Below are 15,554 nucleotides of genomic sequence, written 5' to 3' on the forward strand. Positions count from 1 at the left end.
GATGTCAGATACTCCATTCATGATATAATTTACGTTATATGAAATGCTTTCCAGTATCTCCAGACACGCAACAGCTTTTGAGAACTTATTCAAGACTGAGAGACCACTGCATTCAGTTCCAAATGATGGGGAAATACGCTGTAAGAAATACGAGTAGTATCATAAGAAATTTGGCGATTGGCGTGCGACTGATCCACTCAAGATCGGGGTTTGGTGCGGCCACCATGCGGATGTACTGTAACAAGGAATGGCGTAGCACCAATTCTTCTGGTTCACACAGTGCAATTGATACCCACTCTATTCCCGTCCTCCCTTGCTCTTCCTACCCTCTAAACCTCCTCAACAGCAGGCACCAAAACCCTAACTTGTTCAACCAAGACCCTCTCAGGACGCCTCCTCGACCCGCTGCGTGAAGCATGCTTTACCTCTACGTGTGGCGCACTGTTCCGTTGCTGCAACATCAAGTCCCCAATTCTACTGTGAAAAGCCGGTGAACCGTATCCAGGTAGGTTCCAGTGCTCGTTACCTCATACGAAGGAAAAGCTAGATAGGCAAATAGATAACAAGCCTTATCTTACAGCCTACATTAGCTTCCAAGAAGAATACCCAAGGTGATTAACAGCATTGTAGACTTCTAGGTTCTTTATCTGTATCTACATAGCTCTTAACATGCTTTGTTGTATTGGGACAAGTGCTGAGCCCTGTCGGACTAGGCTAACGATCTCGAGTCCCAAACTCTGAAAGCCCTCCGTAGTCTGTCGACAAATTGATATAATCGAAGTCTCCCGTGGAGAAAAGAGAGTGAGACTCTTCTGCTTCTTGCTGCCGCGAGTGTTGTTGATTCTGCTGCTGTAGTAGCCAAAGATCGTGAGTGCTAGGCATGAATGATCGTGGGTCGGACGACGGTGTTTGCGGCAGTAGTTGGTCTTGCGCTTCGGGTAGTGTGAATGTGGGGTTTGTGAAGTCCATTGGGTTTTGAACAGATCGAGGAACTTCCACTGGTATTGGAGCTGGTGCCAGTGCTGGTGTCGTAGGTGCCACAATGGGATCGACCGAATCTGATACAGATCCATGGTTGTCCGACGGAGAAGATCTCTGCCTTTTCCGTGGATTCCTGCTAGTATTCTGAGCAGACCGGCGTCCTTTGTTAGCTTCATTGAGACCTAGCATCTCTACAGTATCAAGAAACACGCAGCCTAGAGCTCTACGTTGGTCGTCGTCAAGTGCAGAGAGGCACTCTTCCTGCGCGAGGTTGCGCATGAACATGAGGCGAGCATCAGCTCTAGATTTCCCTTCAAATCTTGCTGGCTGTCGTGCTGGAATGACTGGAGTAGAAGTAAGATTCTGAAGACAGTTTTCAAGAATACGAATCAGAACCTACATGGATTTCCCGGAACCTCATCGTCCGGCCGCAACTTTTTGAAGATCATATACCACTTCCACAGTTGAGACCTGGCGGTCTTCTCACTTGCTTGAGACCCATTTATATAAAGCAGCAAATTGCTCTCCACTCGTTGCTTTAATAGCGCCATGGTTTCGCTATTATAGAGGGCTGGCACCTTGTTCACCTTCATTTCCTTGTCAATACGGTTTCTGAGGTCGTCGATGGCTTCCTTGCAATCGAGAGATATTCCAAGTGTTTTAGGCTCCCGATTGAGATCCTCCAGTTCTACGGAGCTCAGCGTTCGACAAGGTATGACGGCAAGGACGTGTTCTTCTAAAAGTTGTTGGTTACAAAACAAACGTTTACACCGTTGGCACGCATCAGGTAGCCGATGATGTGGACCTTGCCGTTTTTTGCCCCAAGCGTGATCACTATTGAATCAATCAGCATTTACCTATGGACGACAAAGGGTCCGTGATCCGACTTACTTCCACAAGTGCCGTACTTCAGTTGACATCTTAACATACTTCGCAGTACAGGCTATACCGGCGGCTGCATACCAGCAGATGAGGGGAAGAGGTTGTGGATCGGAGGCAAAGCTTGCCCTTATTACATCCTTGATCCTCAGATTTGGATCATTACTGTTATTTGATGCACCTATGACAGCACTTGATGAAGTATACCCGTTGCCTTGAAGGCCATTTCCCCCTGTAAGGCCAGATGCAGAAGACGCAGGGGTATCGCTCTTCGTACCACTGGTGGTGCTTCCGCTATCAGGGGAGTCGCCGTATGGAGAAGAAGTATCTGCATCATAGCTGCGGACATATGGGAGGAAAGAGGGTAGTGCATCGCGTTGAAAGCAGTTCCATGTATTGTTGTCACACTCACTGTCGCTATCGTCATCCACTTCTGCCTTTCCCAGTTCGTCGGTAGTATTGTATTCTTGATAGTCCATCAGCTTGACCTCGTCTTTGCTGCTGGAATGAGCTGAGTTCTCCGAAGGTGGAAGTATGAGAGGAGTGTGTGGGTCGGACATGATTTCGGGCGCTTCGATGGTTGGAACGGGTTGCTGGTCCATGATTGCGTCCATGTTGTCGTGATCCATGGCCGGGCTGGCACTCATACCACGGGCTTTGAACACTTGTCGGGATAGTGGTGGCGGTTGCAGCTGCTCGTATTGTGGTCCTGCCTGGGATTTTCTAATATCACTTGGAAAGGACCCTAACTGCGCGACACCGCTGTTGGTCGGAAGGGTCGGTGGCTGGGGCCCCACTGTATTGTACACATTAACGTTGATGTTTGTTGCGTCGTACTTGTGAACTTTAAAAGATGTTGAAACTCCATTGATCTTGTGAGCCAACAGAATGGGAGATCCCTCGGGAAGCTGAGACCTCAATTTTGACAGGTAATACCCCAACTTGTGTAAGTAATGGACCCCAAAAGATGTTATTTCGTCCGAGTCTTCGCTGGAATACCATGATCTCAATCGGCGATGACCTTCTGTTCCGCCATGAATACCGTGTCTCAGGCGTTCATGAGAGCGTAACCGCCTTTGAGTGTCGAATGATCTGTGGCAGAGTTGGCAACACCAGCGGAGCTCTCCTCTTTTTTTCAAGAGTTCGTCTCGTGATCTTGAGTGTGTGCTTCTGGTTGCTTCACTTCCTCCATAGCCACTATCTGCGGAGATGCTCGTTCCCTTCAAGGAGAATCGTGATTCGAATACTGGATCTTTCGGTGTAAGACTATCGCCCAAGCCATCAGAAAGAGGTCCATTCGAGAGCCACCTCGAAGCAGACCTATCCGAGGGTACGCCAAGGACAGAATTAAGTATGACTTCTCTATTGGAGGACTCTTCCCTGTTCGACCGAATGTCTGTGGGGTTGGAAGAGACTCGATCTAATGGCGGAGAGAAGTCGCGGGAATCTCCATAAGTTAGCTTGTTGAAGCCTCCTTTTAGGGGTGGATAATGACGGAGGGGTGGAAGATAGAGATCGCGTGGAGGATTGAGAGGGCGTGGTTCATGGGAGATGTCTGAATCGTTTCGTAGAACAATATCGCTCCATCTATAAGCAGGCACTTGATTATTAGACTCCAAGGGTTCAGTAACATCGAACTGATCTATGCATGGATCTCGAGACTCTGGTACAGAGACGGATGGCAGTGCCATCTCCTAAAATTTCAGCCAAAAGTGCTCGTGAAGGCGACGTTGCGTGTGTAGGAAGCGATAGAGAGTGTGGCATGATGAGGGGGCGAGGGAAATCGGGAAAAAATGGGAGAAGAGGACGCGACACTCAGCAGGCGCGACAGACAACAGGCGCGAAGTTTCGCGGTGGGCGGGCATTGGTCGAGACGGGTGCACCCAATGAGTGTACGTCACAATCGTACTCGAGCGCCACACATGGCTCAGCTGTACCCCCAGACCCCGCATCACGTTTCAGGGATCAGCCACACGATCCCCGCTTACACACACACTTCCGCGACACTTCGCGCCTGCGTTTGCGCTGTTCGAGCTCTCGGTGCTCATTCATCTCGCCTCTTTGATCCATCACAGGTCTCGCGCGTCGTCCAAATGTAAATCGGTTCCCCCTTCTTCGCGCCTCGTTTCGCTCGCGTTCGTTCTTTCATATCTACTCTCGCGGGGGCTCCATCCCAACATCACGAAACGTCGCAAGTCATGTAGATATCCATAAAAACACAGTGCCAGAACCATGGTTCTGCGCCCTGTCAGACCAATTCTCTCCTCCTGTCTATCATCGACTTTCAAACAAATACATCGCCTTCGTGATCTTATCTCCCCGTGATTTCTTCCAAGCCCCTCATGGCATCGTCTTCTTCATCCTCGTCTGTGGGCCAGGGATTGAATCAGCCCCAGTCCGAGCACTTCGAGTGGCTCATCGTCACCGGAAAGAAGCGCGGTCATGTCATGAACAGCGTCGAGATGCACAGTCACATGACCGGTACCACCGCTGTGCACGCCATTGGAAAGGCCTACAAAGACACTAAACCAAGCAACTCGTGATGCCACTCTCGCGCTGAGCTCGAAGATGCTGTTTTGTCGTCCGTAAGTCTGTTCCCCTTCCACACTTCGCCGATACTCCAACAGCCTGCAACCATCCTTTTTGGCATACAACTAGTCTTCCGAAGCCTACCCACGGAGCTCTGACCTTCTATTCCAGTTCACTGTCAACCCTGATCCAGAAGCTCAAGACTACCCTCGTACCGTCATCCTCAAATCCAGCACCCCACTCCTTGAGCTCACCGAAGCCTTCCATAATCCCTCTCTTCTCAACGGCACCGACACCACTCTCATCCGCGAGAACTCGCAATTCAACCCCGCAAACGGCAAAAGCCCCATCGACGGCCACTATCATGCCATTCTGATTAAGACCAAAGCCAGTCGCTGGCTCATCGCGGCAGGAGTGGCCGGTACCATCGTCGTTGCGGCGGTGATTGGGTCTGTCGTTGGGTACATGGTTGGGAATGCTGAATTGGGAATTGCGGCTGGGGCAACTGCTATCGCTGTTTTTGCCTTTATTCAGGGCTGCTTGTTATTTTTGAAATAGATGGGGTGATGTGAGCTTTGTGCCGTAGTAGGACAAGTTCGATCGGCACCAACGATGCTGTACGGATCGGTAATAGACTTGTTGACGTCGTATGATTCGTACTACCCTAGTGAGTTGACCGTAGGTAACAGTAACTCTATCGGGCTTCTATGCTAGCTTTATAATACTCTAGTAGTTCTATTTCTCTTGCTCGTACTTCGCGCTATTATTACAATCTCTAGCTATTGTTTGCGCCACGCTAAGCAGTGCGCTACAATGACGATTAATAACTTGATTAAGAAATTCGGCAAATAGCTCAACTTGCGACGGTTCCACAGAAAATCGGCGTTTGGTGCATCACCCGCATATTTCGCGGACGGGTTATACGTCCTTTTCTGGAACCCCAAGTGGGGCGAGAGTCCTAAGGTCCCATGGCACCGGTATCAGTAATCACACACGTGCCCAACGCCCGCTAGGCGACCGAAGAAGTTTGCACAGGGAAGATCTTTCCGACAAGCTACAACAAATAAATCTGGTGAGGGTGACGATCGTTAGCTGCAAGCTCGACTAACGTTCCAAAGTCTTTGGATTGGGCTATTTCTCTCTACGAATTCATATCTTAGTTCACGAATTATGCTTTCTTAATGATATTTCCACAATGCTAATCAATGGCAACTTCTACTGCGACACTCTGAAATGTGTCTGAACAACCTTTTTACCGTCACGGTATCTGTCCAACAGCTCATTGACCTTATCCGCATCCAGCCCGTCAATGACTTGGTACTTGAGTGGCACCACACTCCCATCCAGCAGGTACCCTTCTAGCCCCTCCCAAAAGGGGCGTACGACATCTGGCTTCAACTGCGAGATGCCCAGCACATTCTTCAACTCATATCCAGCCTTCTTTTCCCCAACAATCTTGGTCTCGTCGACCGTTCCCACCGAAGAACGCAAGCGCGCGAGCTTGCCCCTCTGGGAAGAAGACAAAGCACTAATCCCGACATGTTGTCCTTCGGGCGGATTGATGGCGTCAAAAACATAGACCAGGTCGTCGCCGACGACTTGTCTGATGCGATGGATGACTGCGGCATCGCCACCGTGTCGGTCCAAAACGACTGTCGCACCCCACTTCTTTAGCTCCTCTTCCTCTCCCCCAACAACGACGATCCGTCCTATGCCCGCCATCTTTGCAAATTGCACGCCGAATCTACCACAGTTGCTTCCGCCGCCCACAATAAGGAGCGTAGTTGCCGCATAATCGAACGACGATCCGCTGCTGCTCCAAGGGGCCGGAATATCCAGGCCACTGGTGGGGTCAAACAGGCTTATGAGTGCAGCAAGAGCGTTTGTAGGAAGTGTAGCAGCATCGTGATCAGAAAACGGGTGCGGTATTCTTGCCGCAAAATCTTCCTCAAGGACAGCAAATTGCTGCAGTGCTTTTTGCTCGTAGGCCAATTGACTCTGGCTCACCACTCTATCGCCCACGCTGAACCTGGTGACTTGCTCTCCAATCGCTGTCACGACGCCCGTGATGTCGTTGCCGATGATGGCGGGTAGTGAGTCTTTTATGAGCAGCCCTGCGTCCCGCGACTTCTGGTCGTGAGGGTTGAGGCCGGCTACTGTGACGCGGATTTGGACTTGTTTGGGTCCTGGGCGCGGGATGGGCCAGGATGATGTTGAGGTTATGCGGCCGCCAATGCTGGACACGATGAGCGCTGTTTGGGTAGTGGAAGGAGAAGACATGGTTGGACGTCTTGCAAATAGGTAGGAAACGGCAGTCAAGAAAAAGATGAAGAGGAGAGTATGGTTTCTTGTGAATCCCGCTTGTAGCATCGTGATCTGTTTAGAGAATGAGTGGGATCGCTTCTTTATACTCGATCCAGCTGATGTTTGGAAAGACGCCCGGCGTGAAGGGGGGTTGGATTGCTAAGCACGCTTGATTACGTGCTCGAGCTAAACAACACACGATACTCGGCACGATTTTTAATCAACGAAACAATCAAAGAACGGTGAAGAACCTGAATTTCCCATAATGAATCAAAAAAAAAATTCATCTTCGCTAACCAATGTATGCTGGCTCGTCTCGCGAGGGTATAGTGATATAACAAACGCCATAGGAAAGAAAGACGAAGATGCGACCCACGCTTAACACATCGGCGCAACTCGCCAAACATTGCGTCCGAACATCTAAGCTAAGGAAGAGGATAGTTCGCGATGAGAAATCAGAGCCGGCTGATCCTGCGGGCGGAACGCTATTGCGCCAGGACCTTGTCGACAGCAGCTCCAGCCAGGACCTGAACGTCTTGTATGCTTCCCTTGACGTCGATGATCTCGACATCCTTCAGCTGCTTGCACTCGGTCTCGTCAGGCTCCTCGAGCGAAGCGAACTGGCTCTCGACCATGGAGTCCTTCATGTAGTGGCCTTTTCTGGCGCGGACGCGGGCGATGAGGGTCTCCAGGTCGGAGCGGAGATAGACAAAATGTACATTGGCATTTGGGTCTTCGTCGTAGAGTCTGGCTGTGCGGATGACGTCGCGGTACTTCTTCTTGAGCGCACTGCAAGTGACGACAACACCCTTGGCCCCGTCCTTGAGCTTCATAATAGCTTGGTCTCGTAGAAGAATGAGCCAGTCCCAGCGGTCTTCGTCGTTTAGAGGGATACCGGCGGCCATCTTGTCGATGTTTGCTTTTGGGTGGAACTAAGAAGACGTCAGTACATGGTCAATGCGGGATGGGTTTCAACTAACCTCGTCGCCCTCAATGTAGTCGAATCCATAACGATCTGAAAGGTGCTTGGCAACAGTGCTCTTGCCGCATCCTGCTGGGCCAGTGACTATGAGAATGTGGTGGTGGGTTGAGATTGTCATTTTGTCCGTCTCGGTAGCGTTCAGGACGGACATTGACTTTGGTGAGCCGGTATTGGAAGCAGGCGGAGAAGGCGGTGATGCATATTGTATGGGCTTTGGCTGCGATGGATCCACGGTTTGCATCATGGTTGTAGAAGCGATTGAGTGAACCGGTTTGCGGAGATGAGTGTTTGTAGAACGTTTGGGGGGGTTTTGTATGACGCTAGTGATTGAGTTGGGCTCACAAGTACGTTGGGATGGGTGTTCGGCTGGGTTAATATACGATATTGCGATACGGGTGAAACGAGATGTATGTATGCAGGCGGTAAGCAACCCCGACGTTTGCTGGGGCGTGGTGCATTTAAGGCGTCGCACCTGGGGAACACGTCTGGAAATTTCTCCCGCAAGCCATGACGGCAACGGCAAGGGTGGGATGCGATGGAACTTGTCGATATTCTGGGAGCCAAGGCACGATGGCACGCTCCAAAAGGGAAACAGCGAATGGCAAGCAGAAGCGTGCAGCTAGCCTCAGTAACAGGCCCAGCCGGCTGTAACAGCCGCGAAGCCGGGCCTGGAGAGGATGAACTTCGGCGTTTGAAAGTGGACCTGTCGCGTGTGGGATGACGAGTAGCGCATCTGCCTCCCCGCATGCCGACCCCAGTCCTTTCTCAGGTACTTATGCATCCCACACGCCAATAGCCACGACGTGCCACGGCAGGATTGAGCTCGAGGCGCCAGGCAACTGCATGGCGCTGTGGTGAGCAGGCTGCGCTTCGGCCAGGTTTCTGGCAGCAAAAAATAAATCTTCAGCTCACCGCTTTGACTCGTGGTACGAAGCTGTTTGATAATGGCGCGTGGGGGTTAGGCGAGGAATCCGAAAGGACTTCGGGCCGGTGAGGATCGAGGCTGCGAACAATGTTTGGGGCGGGATCCGGCAGATGCACGGAGTGGGTGCTGGGCGTGTGTGGTGCAGACATGGGCATGTGTATCCGATCAGTCAGTCACGACGCGCATGTATCCGATCAGTCACAACGCGTTCGTCCTGTGCAGGTGGTCATGTCCGCCCACTTCGGAACGGCAATGTGGAGGACCATGTGACGACAAACATGTAGTGAGACGTGACGTGGATCCAGTCAGGAGGAAACAAGGATGGGTGTCGATATGACGAGGGCGTTGATGATGGGGAGGAATCGGGGGGAGGCGGGGCAGGCTGGCGTTCACGTGACGGGCTCAACGGGGACAAGCGCGTCATCAGCTCCTGCGACGGCATCTGGGGCGCAGCTCTCCACGACCATCCGAAGACGCGCCAACACACTGGGACATCTCGCGCATCGGGATAATTCGCCAACACATCGGGCTATCTCGTCGCCAGCATGTCGTACTTCTTCTCCACCCCCGTCGACATCGACATTGTGCTCGAGGACCTCGACGACCGCTCTGCCGTGGATGTGAAGCTGGACAAGAACCGCAAAGAAAAGGTGCCGCTGTATCTGGATGGCGAATCTGTCAAGGGCCAGGTCACGGTAAGACCCAAGGATGGCAAGCGGCTGGAACACACGGGCATCAAGGTGCAATTCATCGGTACCATTGGTAGGCGCCAACCCATGCATTCAACTCATTGGGTACAAGGGAGGATGCTGACATGATGCGCCAGAGATGTTCTTCGATCGCGGAAACCACTACGAGTTCCTCTCCCTTGGCCAGGAACTAGCAGCCCCCGGCGAGCTCCAGCACCCGCAGACGTTCGACTTCAACTTCAAGAACGTGGAGAAGCAGTACGAATCATACAATGGCATCAACGTCAAGCTGCGCTACTTTGTGCGCGTCACGGTATCGCGGAGGATGGCAGACGTGGTCAGGGAGAAGGACCTCTGGGTCTACTCGTACCGCATCCCGCCCGAGACCAACAGCTCCATCAAGATGGACGTCGGCATCGAGGACTGTCTACACATTGAATTCGAATACAGCAAGTCAAAGTACCACTTGAAGGATGTCATTGTCGGCAGGATATACTTCTTGCTCGTCCGGCTGAAGATCAAGCATATGGAGCTGTCCATCATACGGAGAGAGACAACAGGAGCTGCCCCCAACCAATACAACGAGAGCGAGACGCTAGTGCGCTTTGAGATCATGGACGGCTCGCCCTCGCGAGGTACGCACAGCTACGCATCTGCAGTGAGCATGACTGACAAGACTCCAGGTGAAACCATACCCATCAGGTTGTTCCTTGGTGGCTTCGACCTGACACCCACCTTCCGCGAAGTCAACAAGAAATATTCCACTCGCTACTACTTGAGTCTGGTACTCATCGACGAAGGTATGGCGCACCCACACACATGCACAACTGTGACTGACTGACTGACTCTTCGTAGACGCGCGCCGATACTTCAAGCAGTCCGAAATTGTCTTGTTCCGACAAGCACCCGAAGGCTTGACATTGGCCCAGGAGCAGAACAAGCTAATGGCAGTATCATGAGCATCCGGATCAACGTGACCAGCAGGAACACTTGCGAGTTGGAGTCGTTGGACGGGGCTTGGCTAAAGGCTTTCTATCCAACGACCATCAGAAAGCTCGGACCTCTAATTTGAGCCCGATATGTACTACCACACCGCGGCGGCGGCGGGAGCTTACGCAGCCACTGGAGCTCTTGCAGCGCATGGATGTTGCATGTGTAAGTACAGCAATGTAGCAGCCCAAGGATGGTAATGTCTCAGGACAATCATCGGGTAAACTTAGTAATGTTGGCCGAGTCTCCACATAACGAAGAAATAGCGCGTGCGCCTGCATGATCGTGGTGACAAGGCGACCTCTCCATCCGTGTGCCCCTAAACGCTGTATTCATCAAGTGTGGCTGGTGTGATGTTTTGGGAACAACCCGTTAGAGTCAGTGTCGCCGCTACTTCGCACGGGTCGGTGCGGCTCTTTGAGCCTCAAAAAAGCTCATTGGCCCTGGTGGCTCTCGGGTGATCTACATCTGAATTCCCTTCGCATTTCATGCATCCCGTCCCTACTGCACTTTTTTGGCGAGTTTTGATGACTCTTTCGTTTGTCCGAAACTTATATGTCACTCCATTGCCATACTTGTGTCAACAACAAAGATTGCAGGTCCGCGGAACGTCCGCGCGACCCACTGTAAAGATGCCGATGTCCAGCAATCTCACGATTCACACGACGCCACACCTTACCGCAACCCTGAAGATCGAGATGAAACCCTTCTTATCAGGACATGTCCACTAAAACTTGGGTACCGCAAACGGTACATATCCACTCAATGTGAAAATCAACTCGAACGATTGGCAGGAACAGCACCGCGTCAGCGAGAGTCCTTCCGAAATACTGGGGGCGTGGGCGAACTAGGCAAAAGCTTCCTTGCAAGTGACGTTACGCATCGAATTCTTCACTTTCCCATGGCTTAATCGCGGACGCACTTTTTTACCATCTTTTCCATTTAGCACCTCCCATGCCCCTGGTTTACTTCCAAGTTCCCTACACATCGGATATAAGCTTGTTAGGTAGTTCTCATCCCGAGACATGGAGGAGAAAGAATACAACAACAAAATGGCACAACAACAAAAGAACCAAGCCGAAGACAGTAAGTCATCCAATACTCCCCAGATCTTTATGTCCTAACATTCACGCAGCGCAACAACAAAGCGATGCTGAGCCTCAAAGACCAGGAGACATGTCTCAGCGGAGACAGCAAACTACGGCATCATACCAGCCACCGGGTCTTGCACAAAACCACTCCAGTGTGGGAAGCATAGCAAGACGTGAAACTGCCCACTTGGAGTCAAGACCTGAAAATGTGCGGAGCAATACAACTCGTCTAGATTCACGACCCGACCATGCGCGTACCGATACTGCTAACACAGGCATGACACACATGGGCTCTATTCGGAATACGCCGACTGCTCGAAAGAGCCGGGCAACCCGTGAGAATGTCAGGCAAGAACCTCCTCGACGACCTGAGAAGAAGCAACAGCAGGTCGTGGACGTTGACAATGACTACTTTTCGTTGAACCCGTGGTACAATGAGCAAAAGTCAAAACCAGTCTTTGGTTTGGGTGCGCCTCTACCACGCACTGTTCGCAAGGGTATGTGGTGGGGAAGGGGTGACCTGCGCAAGTCTTTGTACAAGGTCGACGACCAAGATGCAGAAGGCGTCGCCCAGCAGGACTATGCAGATGGAAAAGGTGAGTCTTCGCGGACCTTGTTAGGTTGATCCCCACTGAGAGTAACGATTCTAATCAGACCATGGACAGTTTTGGAGGAAGATTCGGAAGACTCTGAAGTCACGCTCGGCGGTGGACAACGCCCGCAGCCGGGACGAGATCCCTCTCAGTTCCAGACCACTGTTGACGGACGCAAAGTCAACATGAGGCGCGTGCCAACAAGTGAAGCTGACCAGTTCCTCGGCCGCAATCGCGGTCAAGACCCTGGCAGCCATGAGCATCATGATGGTCAAGACCGTGCGCCTATCAACGAACACGGTTTGGACTACGCTGATGGACGTGGCGACCGGCAGCACTTTGGTTTACAAGACGGTCTTCCACCACTGCAGGAGCATGATACGAATGCTACCTCTCAAACCAAGCAGGAAGAGAAGGAGATTCAACAAAGAGAAGAGACGGCGGAACGCGAGTTCTACAACCAGTACCGAAACCCTATCGCTAGGCTTCGGGCCAAGTATCCTCAGGCGCCCGCCGAGTTCCTTGCTGTGAGTTCAGCCACCTATCGCGTCATTGATCTCGCTAATACTAGATAGACGTTCGTCTACCTGCTTATTGGACTTTGCGTCAATCTTTCTGTCGCCACGTCCCAACAAAGCACCGGTAGTTTTGAAACCCAAGCCTGGGGATGGGGCTTCGCAGTCATGATCGGCATTTACCTTGGCGGCGGCGTCAGTGGTTCGCATCTCAGTCCCACAATCTCCATCTCTTTATCTGTCTACCGTGGTTTCCCCTGGAGAATGGCCATCGTCTACATATGCATGCAACTCCTCGCTGGACTCGCCGCCGGCGCCGTAGCATACGCGTGAGCAGTCCCACCTACCTCCACATTACCTACATTCGCTGACAACATGACAGACTCTACGCTGACGCCATTCACCATGTCGACCCTGGTCTGACTCTCGAGATGACCGGCAAAGCGCTCTTCCCCCAGGGTCCTTTGTATTCCACCGCGACTGGTTTCTTCAATGACTTCGTCTACATGGCTGTTTTCGTCTGTGTCATCTTCGCGCTGGGAGACGACCAGAACAGTCCTCCGGGCCAAGGAATGACAGCCTTTGTCGTTGGCCTTACCGGCTTCGTCACCATGGTCGGCTTAGGTTACAACACCGGGTTAGGTATTTCGCCCGCCCGTGATCTCGGTCCAAGACTCATCGGACTGTGGGTTGGATATGATTCAGCGTTTGAGAATGGGTATTGGGCATATGGAAGCTGGGGCGCAAGCATTGCAGGCGCGCTGTGTGGTGGTTTGATGTATGATATTTGCATCTTTGTGGGTGGTGAGAGTCCGGTTAATTATCGGTGGCCGCAGCCGGGGGATATCAAGTGGAAGGTTATTGAGAAGAAGAATCATGCAAAGGAGCAGGCGAAGGATCAGATCCAGAAGGTGGCATGAGTAGCCCGAGAGTAATTTTTGTAGCAATTTCAGAAGAAGAGAGAATGCTGGTAAACACACTGTTGCACAGGTTCCCATGAGGAAGTATCTCGGTTGGCTAATATAGAGGGTTTGTTGTGGCTCCGGGAATAGAGGGGCCGGAAACAAAGCCGTGGCGCGTCATGTTCCCAAGCACGACTACGCGACTCCATCATTGGGCATCTCACGATACTAAGTTTGACAAGGAAGTCATCATAATGTGACACGCCATCGGAAGCTGCACCCAACGACGACTCTGTCCTGCGTACAAGCTTCCTGTCAGTGATCTGAGATGCCATTCCACTGTACCTAAGCAACCACATCCCGTCGCACGTCGTCTATCGTCACCACAGTCTCCACAATATCACAACACCAAGCACATATCGTACCGTTTCCACCGTCATCACAACAACAACAACAACAACAACGGGCAAAAGAGTTCTAGATGGGTACGCCACCATCGGAAAACGACACAGCAATGTCGTCAAAACCCGAACCCTTACAACCGCAAGAGCAGAAACAACCAGATGGCAAGATCGGCATACGCAAACGCCTAAAGCACTTTACGTTCGCCTGGTTCCTCTCTACAATGAGTACGGGGGGTCTGGCTCTAGCCCTCGCCGATACACCGCATCAATTCCCTGGTAATAACCCTTTCCCCCCACATCCCTATTCTCCGCCGTTCTCACCCGTAAAGAACGAAGAAGCCAACTGACATGCCCCCTCCCCACCTCGCAGGCCTCTACCATATCGGTCTAACCATGTTCTTGGCCAACATACTACTCTTCCTCGTGCTCTGCACCTGCACAGTCCTGCGGCTCATCCACCATCCCGCACACTTTGCATCCTCGTTTCTGCACCCGCAGGAATCCCTCTTCCTAGGCTCCTTCTGGCTCTCTCTGAGCGTGATCCTAGCCGGTATCCAAACCTATGGTATCACGCACGGTCCTTTTTCTTCTTCTTCTTCTTCTTCTTCTTCTTCTTCTCCGCCCTACCCTTGGCTTGTCGACGCTGTGCACGTCTTATATTGGGTATACGCTGCTTTGTCTCTGGCGAATAGCATATTCCAGTACTGGATCCTTATTGCGTATAGTAAGCTAAGGCCGGTGCCATACTTGCCTAGTATTTTCCTAGCGGGGTATTCAGCCATGTTGACGGGCACGGTGGCGAGTATGGTTGCGGGCACGCAGCCGGCCCATCGCGTCATGGGGGTTGTGGTGAGTGGGGTTGCGTATCAGGGGTTTGGATGGTGTATCAGCTTCATTGCTGTTGTGGCATATGTGAGGAATGTGTTGGATCTTGGGTTTCCTCCTGCTGCGCAATTGCGCCCGGGCTTGTTTATTCCCGTGGGGAGTTGTGCGTATACGATTGTTGCGTTGATTGGTCTTGCGAATGCGGTTTCGGAGGATGCGAGTTACTTTGTGAGACATCCTGCTGCGCCTGAGATACTACGTGTCCTAGCATTGTTTACAGGTATCTTCCTGTATGTGTTTGCTTTCTGGCTTTTTGCTATTGCGTTTTTGGGGAACGTCGGTGTTGTTGGTAAGATGCCATTTAGTCTGACGTGGTGGGCTTTCATCTTCCCGAATGTGGGGTTCACGCTTAGTACAAGTGTGCTGGGTAGAGAGTTGGAGAGTGAGGGCATACTGTGGGTGGCGAGTGTGATGACCGCTCTACTGGTAGTGACCTGGTTGGTGACGCTCGTGGGATGTGTCAGGGCTGTTTGGAAGAGAGAGATTGTATGGCCGGGGAGGGATGAGGATAAGAATCGTTGACCACAGGAATCATGACCAATGCCGAAGATGATGATCAAAATAATCATGATTGATCTGATCCGTCCAAGAGACGACGCATTCAGCTACTTTACCACGTGGTATGAATTTATCCAGCCCCACGGAGTAATTTACGAAACGTCGCGCTACAAGATGAACGACGATTGTTCATAAATCTTTGCTCGAATTCTTTGGTTTCTGAGAAACTCGATCACGTTATTGGTTGTCCTTGTCTGATCAAACATGGCTCTACAATCCTTACGGTCACTTAATTCGGTCTGCAGGCTTGGTTTTTTTGAACACTAGGTAGGTTGGCCGACCAATTTCTCGCACTTCTCCACACAAGCATCCATGTCCAATGTTCTC

The 15,554-nt window shown here is 51.6% G+C and overlaps 6 protein-coding genes across 6 annotated transcripts; 3 read left to right on the plus strand and 3 right to left on the minus strand.

Annotated features, from left to right (window-relative positions):
• Nucleotides 1-563: 563 nt before the first annotated feature.
• Nucleotides 564-3,876, minus strand: CC77DRAFT_594087 (hypothetical protein). Its single transcript, XM_018532398.1, has 3 exons — nt 1,873-3,876; nt 1,382-1,815; nt 564-1,325 (listed from the first exon to the last, which is right to left on the minus strand). The coding sequence occupies exons 1-3, from the start codon at nt 3,549-3,551 to the stop codon at nt 715-717; spliced, it is 2,724 nt and encodes a 907-aa protein (XP_018379202.1). The 5' UTR covers nt 3,552-3,876; the 3' UTR covers nt 564-714.
• A 1,728-nt stretch (nt 3,877-5,604) lies between these two features.
• Nucleotides 5,605-6,669, minus strand: CC77DRAFT_950297 (GroES-like protein; the record flags this gene model as incomplete). Its single annotated transcript, XM_018535309.1, has 1 exon — nt 5,605-6,669. One exon carries the CDS (start codon nt 6,667-6,669, stop codon nt 5,605-5,607), a length of 1,065 nt encoding a protein of 354 aa, XP_018379203.1.
• Nucleotides 6,670-6,968: 299 nt separating this feature from the next.
• Nucleotides 6,969-8,303, minus strand: CC77DRAFT_594108 (carbohydrate kinase). Its single transcript, XM_018532399.1, has 2 exons — nt 7,674-8,303; nt 6,969-7,625 (listed from the first exon to the last, which is right to left on the minus strand). The coding sequence occupies exons 1-2, from the start codon at nt 7,917-7,919 to the stop codon at nt 7,179-7,181; spliced, it is 693 nt and encodes a 230-aa protein (XP_018379204.1). The 5' UTR covers nt 7,920-8,303; the 3' UTR covers nt 6,969-7,178.
• Nucleotides 8,304-9,145: 842 nt separating this feature from the next.
• CC77DRAFT_1067580 (vacuolar protein sorting-associated protein 26B-A) lies at nt 9,146-10,248 on the plus strand (the record flags this gene model as incomplete). Its single annotated transcript, XM_018529011.1, has 4 exons — nt 9,146-9,362; nt 9,427-9,924; nt 9,973-10,089; nt 10,145-10,248. 4 exons carry the CDS (start codon nt 9,146-9,148, stop codon nt 10,246-10,248), a joined length of 936 nt encoding a protein of 311 aa, XP_018379205.1.
• A 1,083-nt stretch (nt 10,249-11,331) lies between these two features.
• On the plus strand, nt 11,332-13,398 carry CC77DRAFT_1014553 (aquaporin-like protein; the record flags this gene model as incomplete). The annotated part of the gene is made up of 5 exons (XM_018523903.1): nt 11,332-11,365; nt 11,415-11,966; nt 12,036-12,490; nt 12,539-12,807; nt 12,861-13,398. 5 exons carry the CDS (start codon nt 11,332-11,334, stop codon nt 13,396-13,398), a joined length of 1,848 nt encoding a protein of 615 aa, XP_018379206.1.
• Nucleotides 13,399-13,578: 180 nt separating this feature from the next.
• On the plus strand, nt 13,579-15,324 carry CC77DRAFT_594225 (C4-dicarboxylate transporter/malic acid transport protein). Its single transcript, XM_018532400.1, has 3 exons — nt 13,579-13,865; nt 13,929-14,060; nt 14,155-15,324. The coding sequence occupies exons 1-3, from the start codon at nt 13,862-13,864 to the stop codon at nt 15,189-15,191; spliced, it is 1,173 nt and encodes a 390-aa protein (XP_018379207.1). The 5' UTR covers nt 13,579-13,861; the 3' UTR covers nt 15,192-15,324.
• Nucleotides 15,325-15,554: the final 230 nt, after the last annotated feature.

Source organism: Alternaria alternata (assembly GCF_001642055.1).
Source record: "Alternaria alternata strain SRC1lrK2f unplaced genomic scaffold CC77scaffold_38, whole genome shotgun sequence".
In the NCBI taxonomy this organism is placed as follows: Eukaryota; Fungi; Ascomycota; class Dothideomycetes; order Pleosporales; family Pleosporaceae; genus Alternaria; species Alternaria alternata.